Raw genomic sequence first — 23,952 nt, 5'->3', positions numbered from 1 at the left:
GACAGAACAACTCTCTACTGAATGAAAAATTAGTCAAGACAGAAAGAAAGAAATTAAAGACTTCCAAGAACTCAATGAAAATGAATACACAAGATACCCAAACTTACAGGACACAATGAAAGCAGTTCTAAGAAGCAAGTTTATAGCATAAGTGTCTATATTTAAAAAAAAAAAGATTTTTTTCCTACTAGCAACTTAACAACACATCTGAAAGCTCTAGAACAAAAATTAAAAAAAAAAAAAAAAAAAAAAAAAGCAAGCTTACCCAAGAGTAGACGGCAAAAAATAAACTGAGGGCTGAAATTAATAAAATAGAAACGAAGAGAATACAATGAATCAATGAAACAAAGAGTTGGTTCTTTGAGAAAAATCAACAAGAAAGACAAATCTTTATTCAAAACAACTAAAAGAGGTCGGGCCACCGGTGGTGGCGCACGCCTTTAAATCCCAGCACTAAGGAGGCAGAGGCAGGCAGATCTCTGTGAGTTCGAGGCCAGCGTGGTCTACAGAGTGAGATCCAAGAAAGGCTCAAAGCTACACAGAGAAACCCTGTCTCAAAAAACCAAAAAAAAAAAAAAAAAGAGGAGGAGAATATCCAAATTAATAAAATCAAAAACAAAAAGGGGGACATAACAATAGATACTGAGGAAATCCAAAGAATTCTAAGGACATACTTTAAAAAATCTGTACTTCACCAACTTGGAAAATCTAAAGAACTGGATAATTTTCTCAATAGGTACTACTTACCAAAGTTAAATCAAGGTCAGATTAAACAATATAAATAGACTTATAACCCCTAGTGATATAGAAGCAGTCATTAAAAGCCTCCCAACCAAAAGTCCAGGCCAGACAGTTTTAGCGCAGAATCCTATCAGACTTTCAAAGAGTTAATGCCTATACTCCTCAAATTAGTCCACAAAATAGAAACTGAAGTAACATTGCCCAATTCATTTTATCAGGCCACAGTTACCCTGATAACTGTGAGTATACCCAAACCATATAAAGAATCAAGAAAGAGAATTACAGACCAATTTCCCTTACGAATATAGATGCGAAAGTACTCAATAAAATACTTGCAAACTCAATCTAAGAACATATCAAAAAGATCAACCATAATCAAGCAGGCTTCATCCTACAGATGTGGGGATGGTTCAACATATGAAAATAATATAATCCACCACATAAACTGAAATAAAAAAATAAAAATAAAAACATGATCATCTCATTAGATGCAGAAAAGGCCTTTGACAAAATCCAATAACCTTTCATGATAAAAGTCCTGGAGAAAGCCGGGCAGTGGTGGTGCACACCTTTAATCCCAGCACTCAGGAGGCAGAGGCAGGCGGATCTCTGTGAGTTCGAGGCCAGTCTGGGCTACCAAGTAAATTCCTGGAAAGGCGCAAAGCTACACAAGGAAACCCTGCCTCGAAAAACAAAAACAAAACAAAACAAAAAAAAAAACAAAAAAAAAAAAGTCCTGGAGAGATTACAGATAAAAAGGACATACCTAAACATAGTACAAACAATTTACAGCAAGCATGTGGCCAACATCACCTTAAATGGAGAGAAACTCAAACCAATTCCACTAAAACCAGGAATAAGACAAGGTTGTCCACTCTCCCAAACCTGATCAATATAGTACTTGAAGTCTTAGCTAGAGCAATAAATAAGACAACTGAGGGAGATCAAGGGGATACAAATTGGAAAGGAAGGAGTCAAAGTATCATTATTTGCAGAAATATGATAGTATACATAAGTGACCCCAAAAACTCCACCAAGAAGTTCTCTCAACTAATAAACACTTTCAGTAAAGTAGCTGGGTATAAGGTTAACTAAAAATAGTCAGTAGCCCTCCTATATATAAATTACAAATGGATTGAGAAAGAAATCAGGGAAACAGCATCTTTCACAATAGCCTCAAATATATAAAGTATCTCAGGGTAACCCTAACCAAGTAAGTATGGCCTGTATGACAAAAACTTCAAGTCTCTGAAGAAGGAAATTGAAGAGGACATCAGAAGATGGAAGGATCTCCCATGCTCATGGATCAGTAGGATTAACATAGTAAAAATGGCCATCCTACCAAAAGCAACCTAGATTCAATGCAGTCCCCATCAAAATCCCAACACAATTCTTTACAGACCTTGAAAGAACAATTCTCAACTCCATATGGAAAACCCAAAAAACCCCAAACAGCTAAAACAATCCTGAATAAAAGAATGCTGGGTCTCACCAACCCTAATTTCAAGTTGTACTATAGAGCTATAGTAATAAAAACTGCATGGTATTGGCATAAAACAGGAACACTGATCAGTGGAATGTAACTGAAGACTAGACATAAATTTACACATCAATTGACACTGATTTCTTTTCTTAAAGAAACCAGAAACGCACACTGGAAAAGTCAGCATCTTCAGCAAATGGTATTGATCTAACTGGATGTCTGAATGTAGAAGAATGCAAATGCATGTCATTACCCCACACAAAACTCAATTCTAAGTGGAGTGAAGTCCTCAACATAAAACCAGACACACCTCACAGAAGAGAAAGTGGGGAACAGCCTTGAACACACTGGAACAGGAGATGACTTTCTGAATAGAACACCAACAGTGTAGACATGGAGATCAACAAGAAATGAGCCCTCATAAAACTGGTAAGGTTCTGTAAGGCAAAGGACTCACCAATAGAGGACTAATATCCAAATTATATAAGACTTAAGAATTTAGATGGGGTACAGAAAAGAGAATTCTCAGTAGAAAATCTCAAATGCCAGATATAAACACTTAAATGTTCAGCATCCTTCGCCACCGGGGAAATGCAAATCAAAACTGCTTTGAGATTCCATCTTATACCTGTCAGAACGGGTAAGACACTCATGCTGGTGAGAATGTGGAGCAAGGGGAACACGCCTCTATTGCTGGTGGGAGTGCAAACTTGAACAGCTACTATGGAAATCAATATGGCTGGTCCTCAGAAAATTGGGAATTAATCTACCTCAAGACCTAGCTGTACTACTCTAGGGCATATATCCAAAGGATACTCCATCCTACCACAAGGACACTTGCTCAACTATGTTCACTGCAGCTTTATAATAGCCAGAAACCAGAAACAACCTAGATGTCCCTCCACACAAGAATGGATAAAGAAATTTTGGTACAATTTACACAATGGAGTATTACTCAGCTGTTAAAAAAAAAAATGACATCATGAAATCAGCAAATGGATGAACTAGAAAATAAAAATCTGAGGTAACCCAGCCCCAGAAAGACAAATATGGTATGTACTCACTTATAAGTGGTATTAGCCATTAAGTAAATGATAATCAAACTACAATCTGTTGACGCACACAAGGTTAGGTAAAGAGGAGTGCTCTAGTGGAGGATGCATGGATCTCCCTGGGAGGGAAACAGAATAGATTTTATGGGTGGACTGGGGTGGGTGGGGATAGGAGTGGGAGGATCAGGGATGATCAGATGGAGGGAGAGTGTGTGGGAAGAGACAGCTGGAATTGGGGGTCATTTGGGAAATGGTATGGAATCCTAGTACAGTGAAAATTACCTGGAATCTAAGAAAGTAATGCTAATGAGGATTCCTAACAATGGAGGATAAGGAGTCTGAACAAGTCATCTCTTGTAACCAGACAATGCTTCTAATGGAGGGACTGGGTTGCATTCAATTGAGTTATTGGTCAAGTGAGTACCATGGAAATTCCCACACAACCCAGGCTGATAAGACAATGGGTTGCTCTCCGCAAACTGACAGTGGGGTCCCAGTGCCAAGGACAACATCCATATAACTCCTTGAACATGGCGTAGTCAAGCTAGTGCTTACATGGAGCCTACGCGTCTCTTTCGTGTGGGAAGGTATTCTGCAGGCTACCAAAAGAAAAACATGGACACTAACCCAGCCACCAAACCTTTGACCTTCAATCTGTCCTGCCTTGCAAAATATGCTAGGGCAATGGTGGCACAGTGGTAGCCAACTAATGTCTGATGTGACTTAAGACCTATTAAAGGAGTCAGAACCCATACCTGACATTGCTTGGGTAACCAAAAACCAGAGACTAGATAACCCAGAAGCCTAGGGTAAAACCAAACATGACTAGTCTTTATAAAAAAAAAAAAAAGAAAGGAAGGAAGGAAGAAAAAAAAGAGAAGAGAAGAGGAAAGAAGGAAAGAAGGAAGGAAAAAAAATGCTGGATCGTGGTAGCCCACACCTTTAATCTCAGCAAGAAGAGATAGGCAAATCTCCATGAGGTCGAGGCCAGCCTGGTCTACAGAGCAAGTTCCAGGTTCAAAATTAAAAAAAAAAAAAAAAAGTCAATAAAATGACTCCTAATGATATTCTGCTATACTCATAGATCAGTGCCTTATCCAGTCATCAACAAAGTGGCTTTCTCTGGCAGCAAATGGGAACTGATGCAGAGACCCACAACCAGGCATTGCACAGAAAGAGAGACTAAATGGGAGGTCTCCATCAAATCCCCCACCTCCCACTCAGAGCTCAGGGAATTCTGTGGAAGAGAAGGCACACAGACTGTAAGAGCCAGAGGGGATGGAGGACACCAAGAGAACAAGACCTTCTGAATCAACTAAGCAAACGCATATGAGCTCACAAAGACTGAATCAGCAAGCACAGGGCTGATGTGGGTCTGCATCAGGTCCTCTGCATATTTATTACAGCTATTGGCTTAGTGTTTTCATGGGACTCCAAAGTGTAAGAATGAGTGGTCTCTGACTCTTGTGCCTGCTATAGGGACTCATTTCCTTCTGCTGGTTGTCATGCCCACTGCGATATGATGGTTTTTGTTTGATCTTATTACATTTTATTTTGTCAAGTTTTGTTATCTCTTAGAAGCCTGTTCTTTACTAATTAGAGACAGAAATGGAGCAGATCTGGAAGGGAGGGAAGTGTGGATGAACTGGGAGGATTAGAGGGAGGGGCAACTATAAGCAGGATATAGCATATGTAATAAAAACAGCTTGGTACTGGTATAAAAACTGACATACAGTGTGGTAATATTTTATTTGTACTGAAATGTGATTTTAGTTGTATATTAATAAAGTTGCCTTGGGGTCAGAGCAAGCCATAGCAGAAGCTGGGCAGTGGTGGTGCACGCCTTTAATCCCAGCATTTGGGAAGCAGAGCTAGGCAGGATCTCTCTGTGTTCAAGGATACAGCCAGCATGGCAACACACGCCTTTAATCTCAATACCAACCATAGAAGATCTGGAGGTCTGTATAGACAGGCAGTGACGAGGAGGTCATGTGGTTGGGTTTCCAACCAATGAGAAAGCAGAACAGAAGTCTATAAAAAAGAAAACACACACAGAAGTAGGTCTCTGGAGGAGAGGAAAGACAGAGCAGCAGTGAAGGGTAAGGTTTTCAGCTCTCAGCTATTGCTCTGACCTCTTGGCTTTTAACTCTGCAATTGGCTCTGTGTTTCTTATTTAACAAGACGATTACATCTACAATACAGACCAATGGAATCTAATTGAAAGACCCTGACATTAATCCACACACATATGAACACCTGATTTTTGACAAAGAAGCCAAAACTATACAATGGAAAAAAGAAAGTATCTTCAACAAATGGTGCTGGCATAACTGATGTCAATATGTAAAAGATTACAAATAGATCCATATCTGTCACCATGCACAAAACCATGCACTGAGAGCAACAATTAACAAATGGTACCTCTTGAAACTGAGAAGCTCTTATAGGGCAAAAGACACAGTCAATAAGATAAAAAGACAGCCTACAGAATGGGAAAAGACCTTCACCAACCCCACATCTGACAGAGGACTGATCTCCAAAGTATATAAAAAACTCAAGAAACTAAGACATCAAAATAATGAACAATCCAATTTAAAAATGGGCTAAAGAGCTAGACAGAGAATTCTCAAAAGAATCACCACAAATGGTTGAAAGACATTTAAAGAAATGCTCAACATCCTTAATCATCAGAGAAATGCAAATAAAAACGACTCTGAGATACTACCTTACACCTGTCAGAATGGCTAAGATCAAAAACACCAATGATAGTCAATGTTGGAGAAAATTCAGAGCAAAGGAGACACTCCTCCACTGTTGGTGGGAATGCAAACTTATACAACCACTGTGGAAATCAGTATGGTGGTTTCTCAGAAAATTGGGAATCGATCTACCTCAAGACCTAGCCATACCACTCTTGGGCATATACCCAAGGAATGCTCAGTCATACCACAAAGATACATGCTCAACTATGTTCATAGCAGCACTATTTGTAATAGCCAGAACCTGGAAACAACCTGATGCCCGTCAACTGAAGAATGGATTAAGAAAATGTGGTACATATTCACAATGGAGTACTACTCAGCAGAGAAAAACAATGACAGCATGAAATTTGCAGACAAATGGATGGAACTAGAAAATATCGTCCTGAGTGAGGTAACCCAAACCCAGAAGAACAAACATGGTATGTACTCACTCATAAGTAGATTCTAGATATAAAGCAAAGAACAATCAGACAGCAACCCACTGAGCGAGGGAGGCTATATAGCAGGGGGGACCCTAGGATGACTGTGGATTATAATGAGTTTTGGTTTTACTCAATTACCGGGCAAGCCTCAATCAAACATCTCACTATTAGGATAAGAATTTAACTGTATCAAGCTGACAATAGAAAAATTAATTGATTAATTTTTAAAAACAATGTAGTGTGTAGAAAAAGTCAGTCTGGCAGAGTTGTTTTCAGATCTTCAATAAACTTTTTCTTTTTCAAAACAAAACAAAAACTGACTTAAAAGTATCTAAGAACTCAGAAGAGTAATTTGAGCTACTGGGGACTGTTGTGAAATATTATTTTAACTACATAAAGATGTGCTAGATTTGTTTATGCTATGGAATACTTTAACTTTGTAAAGGTGTGTTACATTTGTTATGCTGAATTTGTTTAACTATGTGAAGGTGTGTTACATTTGTTTGTGCTACATTTGTTTAACTATGTAAAGATGTGTTGCTATTTCACCTTGCCTGCCTAAGGCACCTGATTGGTCTAACAAAAAGCTGAAGGGCCAATAGCTAGGCAGCAGAGGGATAGGCGGGGCTGGTGGGCAGAGAGATAAGTAGAAGGAGAAATCTAGAAGAACAAAGGAGGAGAATGAGGGAGAAAGAGAGGGGCATGCCTGGGCCTAAAGCCAGGCAGCAGCCAGCCAGACAGGAGGAGCACAGTGCGCGCGCGCGCGCGCGCGCGCACACACACACACACACACACACACACACACACACACACACACACGGAGAGGGGGGGAGGGGGAGGGAGGGGAGGGGCAGGGGCAGGGGGAGGGGGAGAGGCAGGGGGAAGGAGGGGGAGGGAGGGGGAGGGGGAAAGGGGAGGGAGGGGGAGGGAGGGGGAGGGAGGGGGAGGGAGGGGGAGGGGGGAGGGGGGGAGAGAGAGAGAAGAGAGAAAAGTAAAAAGGCCCAAGGCAAAACATAAAGAGAAATAGATTAAATAAGAGCTAAGATAAGGCCAAGCATTCATAACTAATAGTAAGTCTCCATGTCATGATTTGGGAGCTGGTTGCTGGCTTAAAAGAAAAAGCCTGTTACAGAGATCTAAACTATGAGCTACAATAAAATAAAATGAACAGCATATGCTTACCTAACACAAAAGTACTTCACTAAAATATACAAACTTTCTCCTCCCTCCCTTTTGCTTATTTCATATTTAACAGATAATGGACAGGGATCTGAGCTGGACCCCTAGATGAGGCTGTTTTTAAAAACTTCCAGGAGTCAGATGATCTACTCCAATCCTGATTTCCTCTGCTAAAGTCTGAGACACTGAAATGATTCAGCCTTGTAATATATAAGCATAAAGCCTGCTCTAGAGTATGACATACTCATTGCAAGGTCTTCCCTAGGGTGCAGATAAACAGTGCTGAGGAACTTTTAGGCTTACAGATTCATGACTCTAGCACACATTCCCAATAGTGACAAGATCACAAAAAAACTGGTTCTTGGAGAACACCAATTTGAAGCCAATTGTAGACTCAAGAGGGCTACAATATTTAAGTACAGAGCGTATTTGACACTAAAACTTCACAGGGAAGAGTGACTGTATGGTAAAGGGTCAGGCGGCTAGGAGTTCTTAATAACAGGCTGACTGAAGCCTGGCCTAAAGCCACCATCTAGATGTGCATCCAGCTAGAGCTACAAGAAGACACTGTGGTCCTCTTCCATCAGTCTCCCAGGCCTGATCGCCATCCTAGTTCAGCCTTGTCCAAGAGATGCTGCTGTAAATGCCATGTCCTCTCCACTCAACACTCCCATTGGCCTCTTAATATTTACTGTAGTTTACCCCCAAGGACCTGTAGTTGTACCCCAAGGGGAGGTACATGCTCAGCACAAAACAGAAAGGAAGATCCATCCATTCTTCTTCACCCACCCCACCATTCCTGTTGACCACCTGGTCTCTCAGTTTAGGTTTAACCAGAAACAGTAAAAAGAGAAACTGGACTTTTCTGCATCTACTAATAATTTTATGGGATATAGGCAAAGCCATACTTAGAACCCCAATTTTAGGGAAAGTCTAACCTCATTAAATAATAGCATATACATCAAATTTATAGTAAAAATATTCAAGTAGTTTTTCCTCCATTAATATTCAATAAAGAAGCCACACTGACTTACTTCCATGAAACAGAGATCTCTGAATCAGTTAAATACAATCATAGAAAGACCTCCAAGGGTTAACCTGAGAAGCCAGGAGGGAACATCTAACACTATAAATACAATTTTGTTCTCAAAGACCTTAAGAATTATAAGAAACAAGTTCTTCAGACTGTAATCAAATCTTCTGCTTTTTTCCCTCTGTATCTGTGGTGCAGAAGTGGCGGCCAGGCCTTGCACATGCGAGGCAAATGCTCTACCACTGAGCAACACTCCTAAGCCCTAAACATCTCAATTCCTAGAAGCAATGCTGTTTCCAAATGTGCTTTAATCTTATTTAGGAACTGCGGCCTCTTCCACAGAACCTTCCGTGCTTTGTTTCTGCAGTGAGCCTCCCAAAGCTTCATCCAAAGTTAAGGGTTTACATCACCTGGCTCCACTCCACAAACGTAGGATCTTGGCTGCAGCTGCACCGATTTCACGTTTTTAATCCCACCATCCATTTTTATTGTAGCTGTAAATAAACAAAAGAGAAGAAGATAAGCAATCTGTCACTTCCTGAGTCGCTTCCCTTTTTAGTGCAGGCCTGCATTTCCTTGCCTCCCTATACTACGAACACATTATTCCAAACTGTTCTGAGCCCATTCTTCCTCTCAAAGCAAGGTCAAACAGCTAAACCTGCCATGAAGTAATCAGCCTCAAACACCACCTTTAAAGACGACAGTGCGAGTCTTCATACACGTCCACTAAGCATCACCAACAGCAGCTTACTAGTAAATGGCAGATCTGTAACAAGGTCAATAGGAGGCAGGCAAGTACAGAAGACCATTATGCCCAATGAGGTCACTAAAGCTCTATTCACTTTTTCTTAACCCTTGCCAACGGTCAACCCTTGTTCATTAACAGGATCCTGCTAGTTTTCACAGCACCATCGCTTTCTAGACCAAAGGGCCAATATTCTTGACATCACCAGAGGGTTCAAATTTAGTTTCGTGTAAAAGGCGCACTTCATCTCAGCTTATGAAAGAGCTAGTGATGGGCTTATGCACATGTGCACCAAGCCATGCCCTGAGTGAAAGGCTTAAAGACACTGCTCCTTTTCAAACACTTGAGCCTGGAGTGACCAGCTACTGCGAGAGCCTGCAAGTCACTGATCTGTAAAGAATTAAAGAGTAAAACATCAGAAATTTAAGAAATCATCGAAATATTTAGTGAAGAGAGGGTATTATATGCATGTCATTAGGTCCCTTTATATGAAACTGAGGTAAAACTCACCACCTCGCAATTGCTTTTTATGTTTGGTAACTTCCATCTTCCAAGTTGTGACGTGATAAACCAGAAACTACTGCCACTCTAGCCACAAAATGCCACACTACAAGCTACACAAGTTAATTGTGAAGAACTAACAGAGACACTCAGCCTTCATGCCATCACACTCACATCCTGAAAAGTGTGCAGGTCACTAGCAGCTAAAACTCAAATGCAGAGACACTGAGGAGATGTGGACAATTAAAAGGAAATGGGGGAAATTCCATAAGAAGACTAAAAAACCATCTACTGGTTCTAAAACAAAAAATGCCATAAGTTAGCTTTCAAATAAATTTCAGTAGAAAGCTTTTTTTCCAGAGCTTCAATAAACAAAAGAGGTGAGTATGTTGTGGAGATGGGGACTCCACCTTACATCAGCGCTCAGCAAAAACAAGTAGCTGCAGGAATAGTGAAGACCCCTGACCTGAGGCAGGAAAGCAAGGCAATCTGTTATACACACATGACATCTAAATATCTGGAGAGATAACCTCAAAAGCAAACCAGTGTCAGCCCAGTGGGGTGGTACTCACAATCCTGAAGGACAGAAGTTCAAGGCCAGCATCAGCTACAAAAAGAATTGGAGGCCAGTCTGGGCTACATAAGACCCAGTTTCAAAAATATAAAAATAAAAATAATCAGAATGTAAGGTAAGATCCTGGTCACCCAAATGGATCGCCAATATGTGAGATCATGAGAACATTCCAGAGACCAGTGGTGATTAGGAAGGACCTGTGTGACATCTCAACTAAAATGGAATCCAGAGATAGGATGTAATGGCACCTCAGTGGAGGGGAAGCAAAGAGGTCCTTTATTCAGGGCATTTCTAGGAAGAGGGCCACTAAATTATGCACATACTAAGACCTCAAAATCTCAGCAGCATTTCTGTGTATGGACAGTCACAGAGATGCCAAACTAGATAACAGGAACCTCAGTCCACCTCATAAACCCAGGTCAAGACTTTAAAAAGTGAATAAAAAGATTCACAGACATGCACAAAATGTCCCCTTCAAATAGCTCACACAGTAACTTACTTCATTCCTGGGATCACAGCTCTTACAGAATGAAGTATTCAAAGACAGACATCAAGAGAAAGGGGCTGAGGCTGGAAAGGTGACTCAGCAGTTAGTTACAGGCCTTGGCTGTTCTTCTAGAAGAGCCTAGCTCAATTCCCAGCACCCACACAGCAGCTAACAACCATTTGTAACTCCAGTTCCAGGGGATCTGATTTCCTTTCCTGGCTTCCGAAGGCACTACATGCATGTGATGCACACACATAAACATGAGTAAAACATTCACACACACACAAGATAAAAATAAAATGTTTAAAAGAAAGAAAAAAAGGGGGCTACCCCAAGAGTGAAGGGCGATGTCCTAAACCAACATCACCCTCACATTTTAATCCTTCAGGCATGTTATCAGTGGTAGAATAGTTAAGCTGTGAATGACTCAGAACTATTTCTTGACAGCCAGCCCCTGAAGTGGCTATAAAATGTTTAAAAAGAAACAAGAAATAAGCAGCAGCCATGATTGCAGCGTCCACTACCGTTTATAATCATATGGGTTTCCAAAGGCACACAGGCCAGCACAACAGTGCCGCCCTCACAGAGAGGGTGTGTGTATTGCAGCTTGTACACGCCACTTAACTTCCACTTCTCAGGCATGACGGCTGCCTTGGCTTCAGTCCCCTGAGGAATGAAAGGAAAGGAAAAATGATTTTAAAAGGTGCTGTACTAAAAAACCTGAAAATCTGAAACACCCCTAACTCAGCAAGCCAGGCAGCAACTGATGTGGCTCAGCAGGCAAAGTGCCCGCACAGAAGCCTGAGACCCGAGTTTGAGCCACGGGACCCACACAAAGGTAAAATCAGAGCCAGCTCCACGGAACTGTGCTGCCTGTCCCACATGCAGTACGGTATGCATACACCCCACATGCTCGCACTACACACATGCAGTATGATACACACTCGCCCCACATGCACACGCCACACACATGCAGTATCGTAAGCATACGTCCCACATGCTCGCACCACATACATGCAGTACGGTACACACATGCCCCACATGCACACGCCACACACATGCAGTATGGTACACACACGTGCCCCACATGCATACATCACTCACATGCAGTATGGCGCGCACACACATGCCCCACATGCACACATTGCACACATTTTTAAAAAGATGCACGGCCTCTTTAACAGAATGTGCACACCATTAGCACTGCTACTAAAGGAGGATAATGTAATATTTTTCTATCAAAAATGTTTTAATAGATAAAATAACATCATAGAAATAAGGATTAATCTTTCTCTTCTAAGACTCTCATTTCTATCTAGCAAAGCCATGCCATTATTCAAGACCCCAGGTTGAATATCACTTCTTTCATACAGCCCTTTTCAGAAAACACTTATTTTCTTATATTCTGTTCACATTTCTATCACTGCATAATTGTGAAGCTTTTTGTCAATTTACACTATTATTTAATATGTCATTTTTGTCTTTCTGGCCCATTTGTGAACTCTGAGGACAAGTTCATTTCTGATTCAGTGCATGGTGTGCAGAGGCATACAATGATCTTGAGTTATTTTTATCTTTGTATCCCATCATGTGGCCCACAAGGAATGTGTACAGGCCAGCAGTACAGGGGCCACACAGGAGTGTGTAAGAAGCTCCACTCCATCCTAAGTTACCAGTTCAGAATCTGCACTATAGCAAGATCCCAAGTAGTCCTCAGCTCTAACTGTTCCCTCAGAGTCCCTGGGGCTCCAGATGTGGAAGTGTCTCTCCTAGAACTTACACAATGTGCTATAATGGTCTATATTCTTGTCTATTCTCAGACCAAAAGTAACTTGAGAACAAAGACCTGAGACAGGGACAAAGGAAACAAATCACTGACATTAGCAGATGCTTGATGAACGCGAGCTGATACAGACAAGCAACCACAGCACAAAGCCATTGACATGAACAGCCTAGCTGGCCAGCACTTAGTCACATTCAGTCCACACCACAGCATTTTATCTGCACATTACCATAAATAAACCTTCTGTCTTTTTAAACCAGTTACCATCACCTCTGCACTACTAAATGCTAACAAAGGAAGTGAAGGATGAAGAAGGAAAGGGCACATTGAATACCTATGACAACCCTCCCTGTGCCTGGTATTTTGTGTTCAACAACAACCACATCTAATAAAGGAGGACCACCACAATCCCTGTGACTAAGGTACCCAGGGAGACCTCATGAAGTCTTTGGGATGAACTCACCTGAGGCATGTAGCCCGACTCGAGCATGAGGAGATGCACCAGCACTACCAAGGCATCATTGACACTGGAGCAACCAGCTGACTGATACAGAGTCTCCAATGAATGTGGCACCTGCCCATCCTCTGTTTCACTGCACAGCATTGGTTCCAGTGGACGGAAACCAGAATCCTCTTCCGTAACCATGGCATCCTGAATTAACTCGGCTTCAACACTTTGACTAGGCCCTTCCTAAAAAGGATGACAATAATAAATTCATCATAATAATAAATTAATTTTTCATAGGACATTCTATACCCTAAACTGAGCAGAGATTAGTGCTCAAAACCAAAGCATACCATGAGGTTCAGAAATAGGAGCCATCTCAAGGAAGCTCTCGTAAATAAAGGAGACTGCAGCTTACACAACCATCCTGAATCCTTAACTCCCTTTACACTGACAGGCTGAAAACCTGGAGCCCATCTGTAAGTCTCCACACTTACTAAACAGTACTCTAAATGTGGTATCTTCACAGTTCCAACTACTACCATGCCTGAATACCTCTAAAGCTGTGCTTCCTACACCACAGGTGCTTCAGACCCCCATTATGTGTCTTCTGACTTCCAGCAACAGCACCCCCAAAAGTGCCTGCCTCCCCCTGCCTCCCCACACATACCATACATTCCTGCCAGTTTCCCAGGAAATTAAGAATCTAATCATGTCTTATGCCCCAGTTTAAAATGTACCAGGACTTCAAGACAGACAATGGCATTTCACACAACTGTATCTTAAGACTGTGTCCCTAGATGTTCTTGGGGAAAGCTGGCACAGAGCCTGGTGTAAAAACACTGCATGCTATGTCTGCCTAATCCGACCTACAGTCACAGGATCCAGTATTAACCTTATAAAAGCTCTGAAAATTCTAGAAACAGTAACGCATGCGATTAACCAAAATGCATTCTCCTCCTTTTACTCACACTTAGCATCTCTGTTACACTTACTACAGATTCATAAAACTGGTTTTTCAGAAACAGACTGAGGAGCGCAGGCCTAGAAAATTAAGTCCAAATGCCTAGGCACATAAGGCCCACCACTACCTGTTCCCTGGCTGGTCATCTGTATACTTTCTACCAACCCTTTCCCACTCACTGCAGTATTCCACTTCTTCAAGAGACCCAAGGGATGCACTGCCTTTATTATTGCACCTTACCACACTGTATTGCTATTTTTCAGTTCACACATCTGCATCTCTCCATGACTGTAAGTTTGTGTAAAGTACCAGACTACGCAAACGCAGGCCCGCCACGTAGCACACATCCAGTAAAGGTCTGAACAACTGCTGAAAGATGACGTACTACAGCTTCATGCTTTGCTTTTGTTTGCCAGGTGTTCTCTCATTTGTGCTTTCTAATGATCACACATCTTGGGCAAGGGAGAGAACAATGCCTTTTTATTACTACAACTGTAACTCAGAAAAATCAGTAACTAGTCGAGATCACCAGTTTATACAACTCTGAAGTGAACCCATGTCCTCAGAGTCACCATTAGGGCTTTTAGATATAAATCAGCCTCAGTAAAGCGAAGTTACTGCATTGATTTGATTCCTAGTTTGTGCTCAACTCTTAATACAAAGCAACTTGCTTCTTTTTAGGTTGTGTTTCCAGAAAAACGAGGGGCAGGGGAATTTAAAGTTCTACAGCCTAAACCAAGGCTGAAGGACTACTATCGAGACAGCGCTGACATTCGCTCTGCTGCAATCAGCAGAGCGAAAGCTAATGGCTACAGACCGCAGGCAGGCATGGTGACACACACCTGTAATCCCTGCACTCGGGAGGCTTAAGGTCAGCCTGAGCTATATGACAAGATCCTGTCTCCAAAAATTTTTTTAATTAAATTTAAAAGGCTATGGTAACTCACACTACATAAAAGATGCTACTGCACAAAACATTTCCATGATTTCCTTGAACAGAAATCACCATATTAAAAAGAATGTATCAAGATAAATTACGAAAATAATCTCTTCACGTTTCCCCATTATTCCTACTTCGGCCACTTATTACTTGGGCAGTATCATGGTACAAAACAGATGTGAAAATTTTTAAGAAGCATTACCCTAAGCTGCTAACTACACACCCACTGTGGGCTTATCTAACTTTATTCCTAAGTCCAAGAAACACTGGCATCCGCTGAGCTGTTCTGATATGAGTATTTATCATCTTCCATATGTGAGAACAGAAAATAGCTGAGCATCACCTCTAAACAGTCTTGTCACAGGCCACTTACACAACAAACAATCAGCTAATGTGTAACAGAGCTCCTCTCAGGTCTGCACAGGCTATCCCTTGCTGTCACTAAAGGTAGGGAGTTCTCAAGTGCAATGAAATAAACTAACTTACATTTAGTCACAAAATAAAATTCCTCCCTTTGGTTCTGAGTCTTGTCCATCCACTCATTTTCCTTTTCCACAGCTTCCTTCTACACTGAACCAGCACACCATATAGATTCAAGGACTCCAAGCATTATTTATGACTTCAATGTCCCTGCTAAGGTTTCACAGTCACCCCATAAAAACCTTACTAGACAGCTGGGCAGTGGTGGCACACACCTTTAAACCCAGCACTCGGGAGGCAGAGCCAGGCGGATCTCTGTGAGTTCGAGGCCAGCCTGGTCTACCGAGCAGGATCCAGGGACAGGCACCAAAATTACACAGAGAAACCCTGTCTCAAAAAACCAGAAAAAAAGAAAGAAAAGAAAAAGGGGGATTGGGGATTTAGCTCAGTGGTAAAGCACTTGCCTAGCAAGCGCAAGGCCCTGGGTTCGGACCTCAGCTCAAAAAAAAAAAACAAAAAAACAAAAAAAAACTTACAAGACAAACAGTATGCTCTTAGAACTAGAATCACTACCTTGAGGCATCAGTAACATCTCAAAATTTTGCAAAGAAAAATTAACCAAGTATTACATATACTGTAAAACTCCATCTTACTGGAGGATTTTAGAGCACACCAAAGTAAAGGGAATGCGCCCTTTTCTCTTAAGTTCACCTCTAAAAGAGTCTTTTTTTTAAGTATGCAGTCAGGTAGCCTTATTCATCCCACACATCACCCTATGAAGCAGAAACAAGAGATACAAGAATGATTCAGAAGACAAATTAAATTTCTTGTATCGGGAAATATGTGCTTATTCTTAATGTCATGATTCAGTGCTTAAGGCTTGCAAAAGAAATTTTCAGTGATAAGAATATAGACATAAAAACAGTGTTAGTATTAAAGTTCAAGCCCTACAAGCAAGTACCAGGACAGCCAGGGCTGTTATACAGAGAAACCCTGTCTCAAAAAAACCTAACAAAACAAAACAAAAAAAACTTTAAAAAAATGTAACTTAAAAAGGAATTGTTTCATATAAAGTATTAAAAGGGAAAATAAATAATGAGGAACTTACAAAGTTACAAAGATCAATAAATGTTTTAAATCATTGGACTATAATTAACAAGGACCTTAGAATACAGAAAGACAAAGAGGAAAAGGAGGATCAGCAAGGACACCACATCACTGATCACAACAAGGTCAGCAGGTTGTGCACTTATGTGTGAGTATGCAAATTGAAGACAGAATTATCAGGAATCTGTACTCACGAGAGACCATCACTAACAGGAAAGAACAGAAACTGGCCCTGGAGTGGCAGGGTAGGACAACTTGCAGAAGCCTGGGTACACAGGACAATAAGGAACTTGGTCTTCTGTGAAATAACATGACTGGACTAGAGACATCTGTATCTCAGACACAGAGCTACTAAAGAGCAAGCGAATGAAGACATACTGAAGACGCAGGACGAGAAAACCTAAAGCAGGCAAGAACACAGCCTGGCAGCCTGAAACAGAAGTCAAAAGGTGGCCTGCAGAATGGCACAGGCCTTTAATCCCAGCACTCGGAAGGCAGAGGCAGACGGATCTCTGTGAGTTCAAGTCCAGCCTGGTCTATAAATCGAGTTCTAGGACAGCCAAGGCTGTTACACAGAGAAACCCTGTCTCGAAAAACTACCACCATCAACAACAAAAAGTCAAAAGGCACGGGACGTCAGGGGTCCCACTGAGGGCAGTGCAGGGAGTTCCCATGTGGAAGACAGACGTAATGGTGTATATTATTTCCAAACTGATGTTAGAGTCTGTGGTAACCGTTTAAAGGTAATCATCTAGAAATAACTGTACTATAGGTACAACGTAAGTGAGTGCCCAGACATGGTAAGTTAGGAATTATAAACTCACCAACATCAGACACCATGGGATACACGAGCTAAAGGAACATCTGAGCAAAACCACAAAACCATGCATGCTAGAATGCTAGCAAAGTATCAGTCCAGACATCTAGCAGCTAAAAAGAAAATGTTCAGAAGGGGCACAGTCTACAATTTACTGACCGGTGTAGAAGTCCTCTGAACTGTCAATATATTCTATCAATACTCTATGTTGTCTCTTCATCTTTAATACCCACCATACTGTCATCATCCCAGGCATCGAATTGGGTGGCCTGTCCTTGGGAAGAACCACTGCACTGTTCATCAGGGATGCTGGCCTGACGTGAGCTGGCAGCCAAAGAAGCTTGGTCGTTATTCTGGAGTGAGGAATGCTCTGAATCTGTAGATGAAGGTAAGTTAGGTGCCGGCATGTCATCTTCAAGAACCAAACATATCAAGTCCCCAGAAACAATCCCATATGAAGCCAAGGTCTCTTCATCTCCAGTGAGGGCATCCTTGTTGTTCAATGTAATTGCAAATCGGGTATCAGAACTGCCAAGAAAGATGGATGAGCACCGTAAGAGCTCCCTACTCCACTACTGTGGGGCATTGACCCACCAACCCCACAGCTCCCCAGAGTTTTCCTGAGCAGGAAATATTAGATAGAAGGATTTATAGTGCGAAGATAAACAGATAGAAAATACAGGATAGCCTCGAGAGGGCCTGGAACCTTTTCCAACAGCCCTACTGTCTCTGCCCCAGGGTATTTATAGAGACACCAAGGGGTGGAGAAAAAGACCTCCTCCCCCAGCACAGCCATGGGCAGACCATTTCAGACACCTGCACTCAGGCCCGTGGCCCTAATCATCCTCTATGCGGACCTGCTGGGTAAAGCCACGAGGAACCCGAAAACGGGCTCCCACACACTAACCCAATTAACACATTTAGAATACATTAAAGTACACACTATATACCTAGAAGCAGTAAGTAGAAAAATGCAGGGGATGAAATTACTTGTTCTTCTCATCAATGGCCATAGATTTCTAATGGTCAAAACTTTAGCACCATGAGCGGCCTTCTGGAGCCCAGTGCCTATGGTGGGACACCTTACACAGCCTTTGGTGCAGGGGGAGGGGCTTGAACCTTCCTCAACTGAATGTATCAAGCTCTGCCGGCTCCCCATGGAAGGCCTTTCCATGGAGGAGGAGGGAACGGGGGTGAGTTGAGGGGGAAGCCTGGGGGGTGGGAGGAGGGAAGAGAAGGAGATCTGAAGTTAGTTTGTAAAATGCCCCCCCCCCCAAAAAAAACCTTTAGCACCTTAGCCAGGGCGTTAGAGTCCTTAGGGCACCTATTTCATCAGTTCTAAAGCATACAGCTTTCAGTATTCCAACATCTTTGAATGGAGGTGCCTCCCAAACTTCACACATCAGTTTAATCCGCAGCTCTACCGCCAGCTTTACATGGGTGCTGGGTGCCAGGCTTGTGAAGCAAGTGCTTTAGGATCTCCCCAGCCCGGTTCATTTTGCTTATACACATTTATTTTGTCTTACCAATTAAACATATGTTACTGGAGTCAAACCTATTCCCTCTCCTTAGAAAATAAGTTGCTCCGTCAATGCTTGCAAAATGTTCTGATAAACAAAAAGTTGAAAACCTGCCAGCTGCCTATGAAAACACCATCTCAGCTTTGGCAAAAAAGGGGAAACTCCCCAAACAATTCATTTTGAGGAAAACATAAGGAACAGTCTGCTTACAGAAACGCCAGTTTCCCCTCCCACCCTTCTAAAGTGTTTCCAAGGTACTATTTTCTGAAGTTGTAAGGGTGAGAGTGTGCATTTCACACACACACACACCTGCAACTCTAGAAAAGCCAACCTTTAAAAAATCTATTTTATACCAAACTTTGGTCTGCTTAACTAGGAAATACTCTTTAGAAATAACAACTGTGTCATGCGGACACATTTTAAAGCTTCCCTTTTGTTCCCCAAATAAACAGAATTTCACAAGCCGAGGCTTAAATTCCATCCAATTGACCGCAACTGTGAAAACAAGCTGAAAGAGAAACTAGCTGGAGCTCTTCGGTTTCACATCTTTTCCAGACTGCCCTGCTTAACTGGAAAGGAATACAATTTATAAATACCTTAAAAATAGACTTCCCAAAGTGTGTGGAGGGTTAACTGTCAACATATAAAACACTGAGCTCTACACCAAAAAGAGTAGTCACCATTACGTGGTAATGGGGTGATATGTTAATTCTTTTCATGTGGAAAAAAAACGGCTTTTTTTTTAAAATGTTTTCGCTAACATTATTTTATTAGACAGGGTCTCACTCTGTAACCCTGGCTGGTCTGGAACTTGCTATGCAGACCAGGCTGGCCTTGAATTCAAAGAGATCCCCCTGCCTCTGCCTTCTGAGTGATAGGAATAAAGGCGTAGCTCAGGCTCACCTTTTAACTAACAATATCTTAATCTGGGGGAGAGGGGGGAAAAGGGAGAGAAATCCGTAAAGGACCTCATTTTGCTCAATTTCCTACAAATAAAGTGAAAGGTTATTAAAAGTGTCAATTAACGAGATGGACCTAGAGCCCATCTTTTTAAAATATTTTATTCACGAGCTCAAATTTCTAGCTCTGCTCTTGAAGTGGGCCGTCCATAAACTTGTCTCTCTACGACCCGAAAATAACTTCTGCAGAAACACAGAAGCTTCATCTGCAACTCCATAAATTAGTAAGAGAACTTAATCCCTTTTCAACTTGCCACCCAACTGGAAGCTCTCTGGGGTAATGCCATTATTTTAGAGAAAAATGCCCATTGGCCTGAAGCATGCGTGCTTCCTAAAAGGTTGCGGTGAGAAAGTTACCGCGTCGGGTGCACAGTCTGGCACCGGCACACTCAGCAGTTTTTAGTTACTGTTGCATCAAGCAGTAGCACAAATTACAGCGGCCTAGGGTGCAAGAAGTTTGTTACTCCAGGCACGATGCTTTTCCAATGTAACCACTGAAATCTCTCAACCGCTGAGGTGCACTCAAGCTCAGTGGGTTCACACTGGGAGCTTTAACGCGAGCCTCCCACTAGGACGGCAGCAGGCGCGTCCGGCGTTTCCCGCGCTCGGGTGGCGGTGACCGCAAACCCGGAAGTGACTACTCACCGGGGGAGACAGCGGTACCTGGAGGAGGCTGGGCCATGGTCTCCGAGAGCTGGAACCCGGCGGGCGAGCACTGTCCGCCCGGGAGGCCCTGGCCTCACGTGACCGCCCGGCGGGCGCACCGCCCTCCCCGAGCCCCACGACCGGGGCGCCGCTCACCTGAACCCCCACGTGGGCAGCAGAGCCTGGCTGAGGTGCGCGCGCAGCTGCCCGAGCGTCGGCTCCGGCTCCGGCACCTCTAGCGGCTGGGTCCGCTTCTGAAGCCGCACACGTAGCCTCATGGCGACAGAACCGCAAGCCTCGGGCGGAGGCCGCGGCTGCTCCCGGAACGAAGGAGAAACCGAAAGCCAGCAGCTCCGGGCCTGCGCCTCGGAGGCAGCCGAGCGCTCGTTTTCTCTCTCGACTACGCCCCCTACCGCCCAGTACGCGAGCGGAGCGCCGAGCGCCTGCGCTTCCCATCCGTGGCTCGGCGCACAACTGCGCCACCTAGCTAGTCGGCGCACTGAGTCCCCACCGGCCGCTTGCAGCATCTTTAGCTCTGCAAGGACTGGTGCGGACTGTGTAGGGACACGACAGCCAGCCCTAACTGTGTGTTTGCCTGCCCAGAAATGAACGGCTCTGTCTCAGTCGTTGGAGGGCTCAGACCTAACACAGGTCCTCTGAGATGATTTTAAGAACCTTAGTATGGAACCAGGCATCCCTTTAGGGCTGTTGACCTGGAGTGCCTGGGAGATCCTAGTGGCCTTCAGGTGAGACAAGAAAAGGATAATGGGCTATGAGGTATTAACAGCTGCCTTTGCTTCTGTAAAACTTGCTTATCGCTATGGTCTTTTTATTACTATATAGTGGGAAAGAAGAAACCGAGGGAAGCAAAACAATTTTCCTGCCCAGCCGTGGATTCCATGAATAGTTGTGATCCTCCCCTTTCAGATGTCCATTTTAAAACCCCACCTTTACCCCACTTCCACATGGCATTCTGTTTGACTCCAGGATGCCCGTCCTACCAGCACTAAAAATACATTCATTTAATATAAATGAGTCTTTGGTTTTTCCAAGTAGCTCTCCACTTCTCAGGGCAAATCCTGCTAAACCAGCCTGCATCCATCTGAGGCTTGAAAGCCATCTTACAGTAAAGACAAACTAGGCTCATTCCTGTTTATTATTAACCCCCTGTTTCTCAAGGATTGGGCTATGCCCCACCTGTAACTTAACTACAAGTGATTCCATACTGCTAGTTCCAGGACTAGAAATCATGTCTTTATTTCAAAGGGCTGTTATGACCACCTTGCAACCATGTTGTTGTTGTTTAAGAAGGTTATTAGGGGGGTTGGTGAGATGGCTTCGTGGTTAAGAGCACTGGCTGCTCTTTCAGAGGTCCTGAGTTCAATTCCCAGTAACCACATGGTGGCTCACAACCATCTATAATAGAACCTATGTCCTCTTCTGGCATGCAGGTGTACATGCAGACAGAGGATTCATACATTTTTTTTAAAAAAGAAAAAGAAGAAGGTTGTTATGGCCAACTTATTATGCATGTGTTCTGCTCTATAACCCGCCTATTTGCTTGCCAAATCCCACATTTGGAAACCCCCTACTCCCTAACAACCTTTATCGTACCCACGTTAGATACTGATCTCCTGAACCTTGTCTTTAGGGAAGCACACCATGTACACGAACAAAATAAAGCTTGCTTTAATTAATTTGGCTGTGATGATTTGGGCTGGTGGTCTTTCTCCTCTAATCTCTGGAATTTATCACTTTCTCCTGTGGAATTAATAATCCCTGCCTCATTTCTTCCTTAGCACTACTCTTAGAAACTTGAAGTTGAAGCCAACTCCTTTAGCTCCCTCAAGTTACAGCAAAATTTAAAGCAGTTTGTAGTTGCTAATTATTGTTGCACAGTAATCTCTTGCTGCATAACAGTCGTCCCCCAAAGCTTACTGGCCTACATCAATAAAACATTTGGTTCCCCATAGGTTCTGTAGATAGGGAACTTGGGGGTAGTGTGGATAGGTGGTTCTGTCTCAGGGTCTCCAGTCAAAGCCTGAAAACTCAACTACATACACCATTCAGCCTATTTCTTCAGATTTTCAGATTTTCCCAGAGATCTGCTAACATGATAGCTGAGTTCCCTCAGGGTGAATGACTCAAGGGTAACCGAGACAGAAGCTACAAAGCCTCAAAGGTTACATATTTTCTTCTATCATATTTTTGGCTACAAGCCAACATTTCAGTATAAGAATGTCAAGCCAAAAGCATGAATATTGATAGACTAATTGTAATAGAAAACCAATTTTTTTTTTTTCTGGTATTTCAAGACAGGGTTTCTCTGTGTAGCTTTGGAGCCTGTCCTGGAACTCACTCTGTAGACCAGGCTGGCCTTGAACTCATAGAGATCCGCCTGCCTCTGCCTCCCGAGTCCTGGAATTAAAGGTGTGTGCCACTTCTACCCGGCTGAAAACCAGTTTTTATAAAAGAGATAGATATTTCTGGGCTAGGCAAAGGGTTTGAGACTCATTCTAGAATACGTGAAAAGCCATTGGAGAGTTGTGAGGGAGTCTTCAATATCAAGGTCTTTAGTTCTGGCCAGTGGTAATTGACTCTGGACAACTACTCAGGAAGGGATGAATTAAAATGATAGTATATGTATGGTGCAGGGATTCTAGAGAAGATTAGAGAGAACTCATAACCAAACCAAAGACTAGCCTGATAAGGAGTGTGCCAAAGTGGGGACCACTGGAGAAAATTGCTGTCACCACTGCCAAGGAGCACTGGGGAGTGGCTGACACTGTCTCTGCTGCCAGCAGACACTTTGTGGATTTTTGCTTTGTTTTTGTTTGTTTGTTTTGTTTGATATTTCCTGTACCAACAAAATGACACTTGCAAAAATACTGTTTTCTCACCTCATTTCCCAATCAAGGGCTTACAGGCGTGCAATCTGATTGAGGAAGTTTGGGCCCCATCCCTGAATCCTGACTACAAGAGACTGAAATCAGAATCTGACTCTCTCTTTGGGAAGGCAGAACTTATTAGAATTTCCAGAAGCATAAGGAAGGCTGTTAAAAAAAACTAATAGGAGGCCATCAATTTGACAGGTGCCCACTAGGGCCATGCTCTGTTCTGAAATGTGTGATTCCCATAAAAAGGGGGGGTGGGGGAGGATGAGACCCTGTAGGGCTATAGAGATGTCTCAGTGCTGGCTGCTCTTCTGGCAGACTCGGATTTAATTCTCAGCACCCACATGGCAGTTCACAGCCACCTGTAACTCCAGTTCCAGAGGATCCAATGCCCTCTTCTGACCTCTGTGGATACCAGACAGCCACATAGTCCACAGACATGCAGGCAAAACACTCATACACTTAAATTTTTTTAAACT

At 42.8% G+C, this 23,952-nt stretch overlaps 1 protein-coding gene across 3 annotated transcripts in view; it reads right to left on the bottom strand.

The window, feature by feature from the left end:
- The window catches only part of Fbxo7 (F-box protein 7), a 32,046-nt gene extending 11,064 nt beyond the window's left edge, over window positions 1–20,982 (bottom strand). The window contains exons 1-5 of one of the 3 annotated variants that reach the window (XM_036169839.1): window positions 20,736–20,982; window positions 17,689–17,983; window positions 13,226–13,453; window positions 11,504–11,645; window positions 9,083–9,166 (exon numbers count right to left, since the gene is read on the bottom strand). In XM_036169839.1, the coding sequence (XP_036025732.1) occupies window positions 9,083–9,166; window positions 11,504–11,645; window positions 13,226–13,453; window positions 17,689–17,983; window positions 20,736–20,857 (871 nt within the window). In that variant the 5' untranslated portion in view covers window positions 20,858–20,982. The other 2 variants (XM_036169840.1, XM_036169841.1) reach the window with 2 other exon arrangements.
- Window positions 20,983–23,952: the final 2,970 nt, after the last annotated feature.

This window comes from Onychomys torridus, chromosome 20 (genome assembly GCF_903995425.1).
Source record: "Onychomys torridus chromosome 20, mOncTor1.1, whole genome shotgun sequence".
NCBI classification, from domain to species: domain Eukaryota; kingdom Metazoa; phylum Chordata; class Mammalia; order Rodentia; family Cricetidae; genus Onychomys; species Onychomys torridus.
The sequence above is the reverse complement of the archived record's forward strand: the minus strand, read 5'-3'. Positions and strand labels throughout refer to the sequence as shown.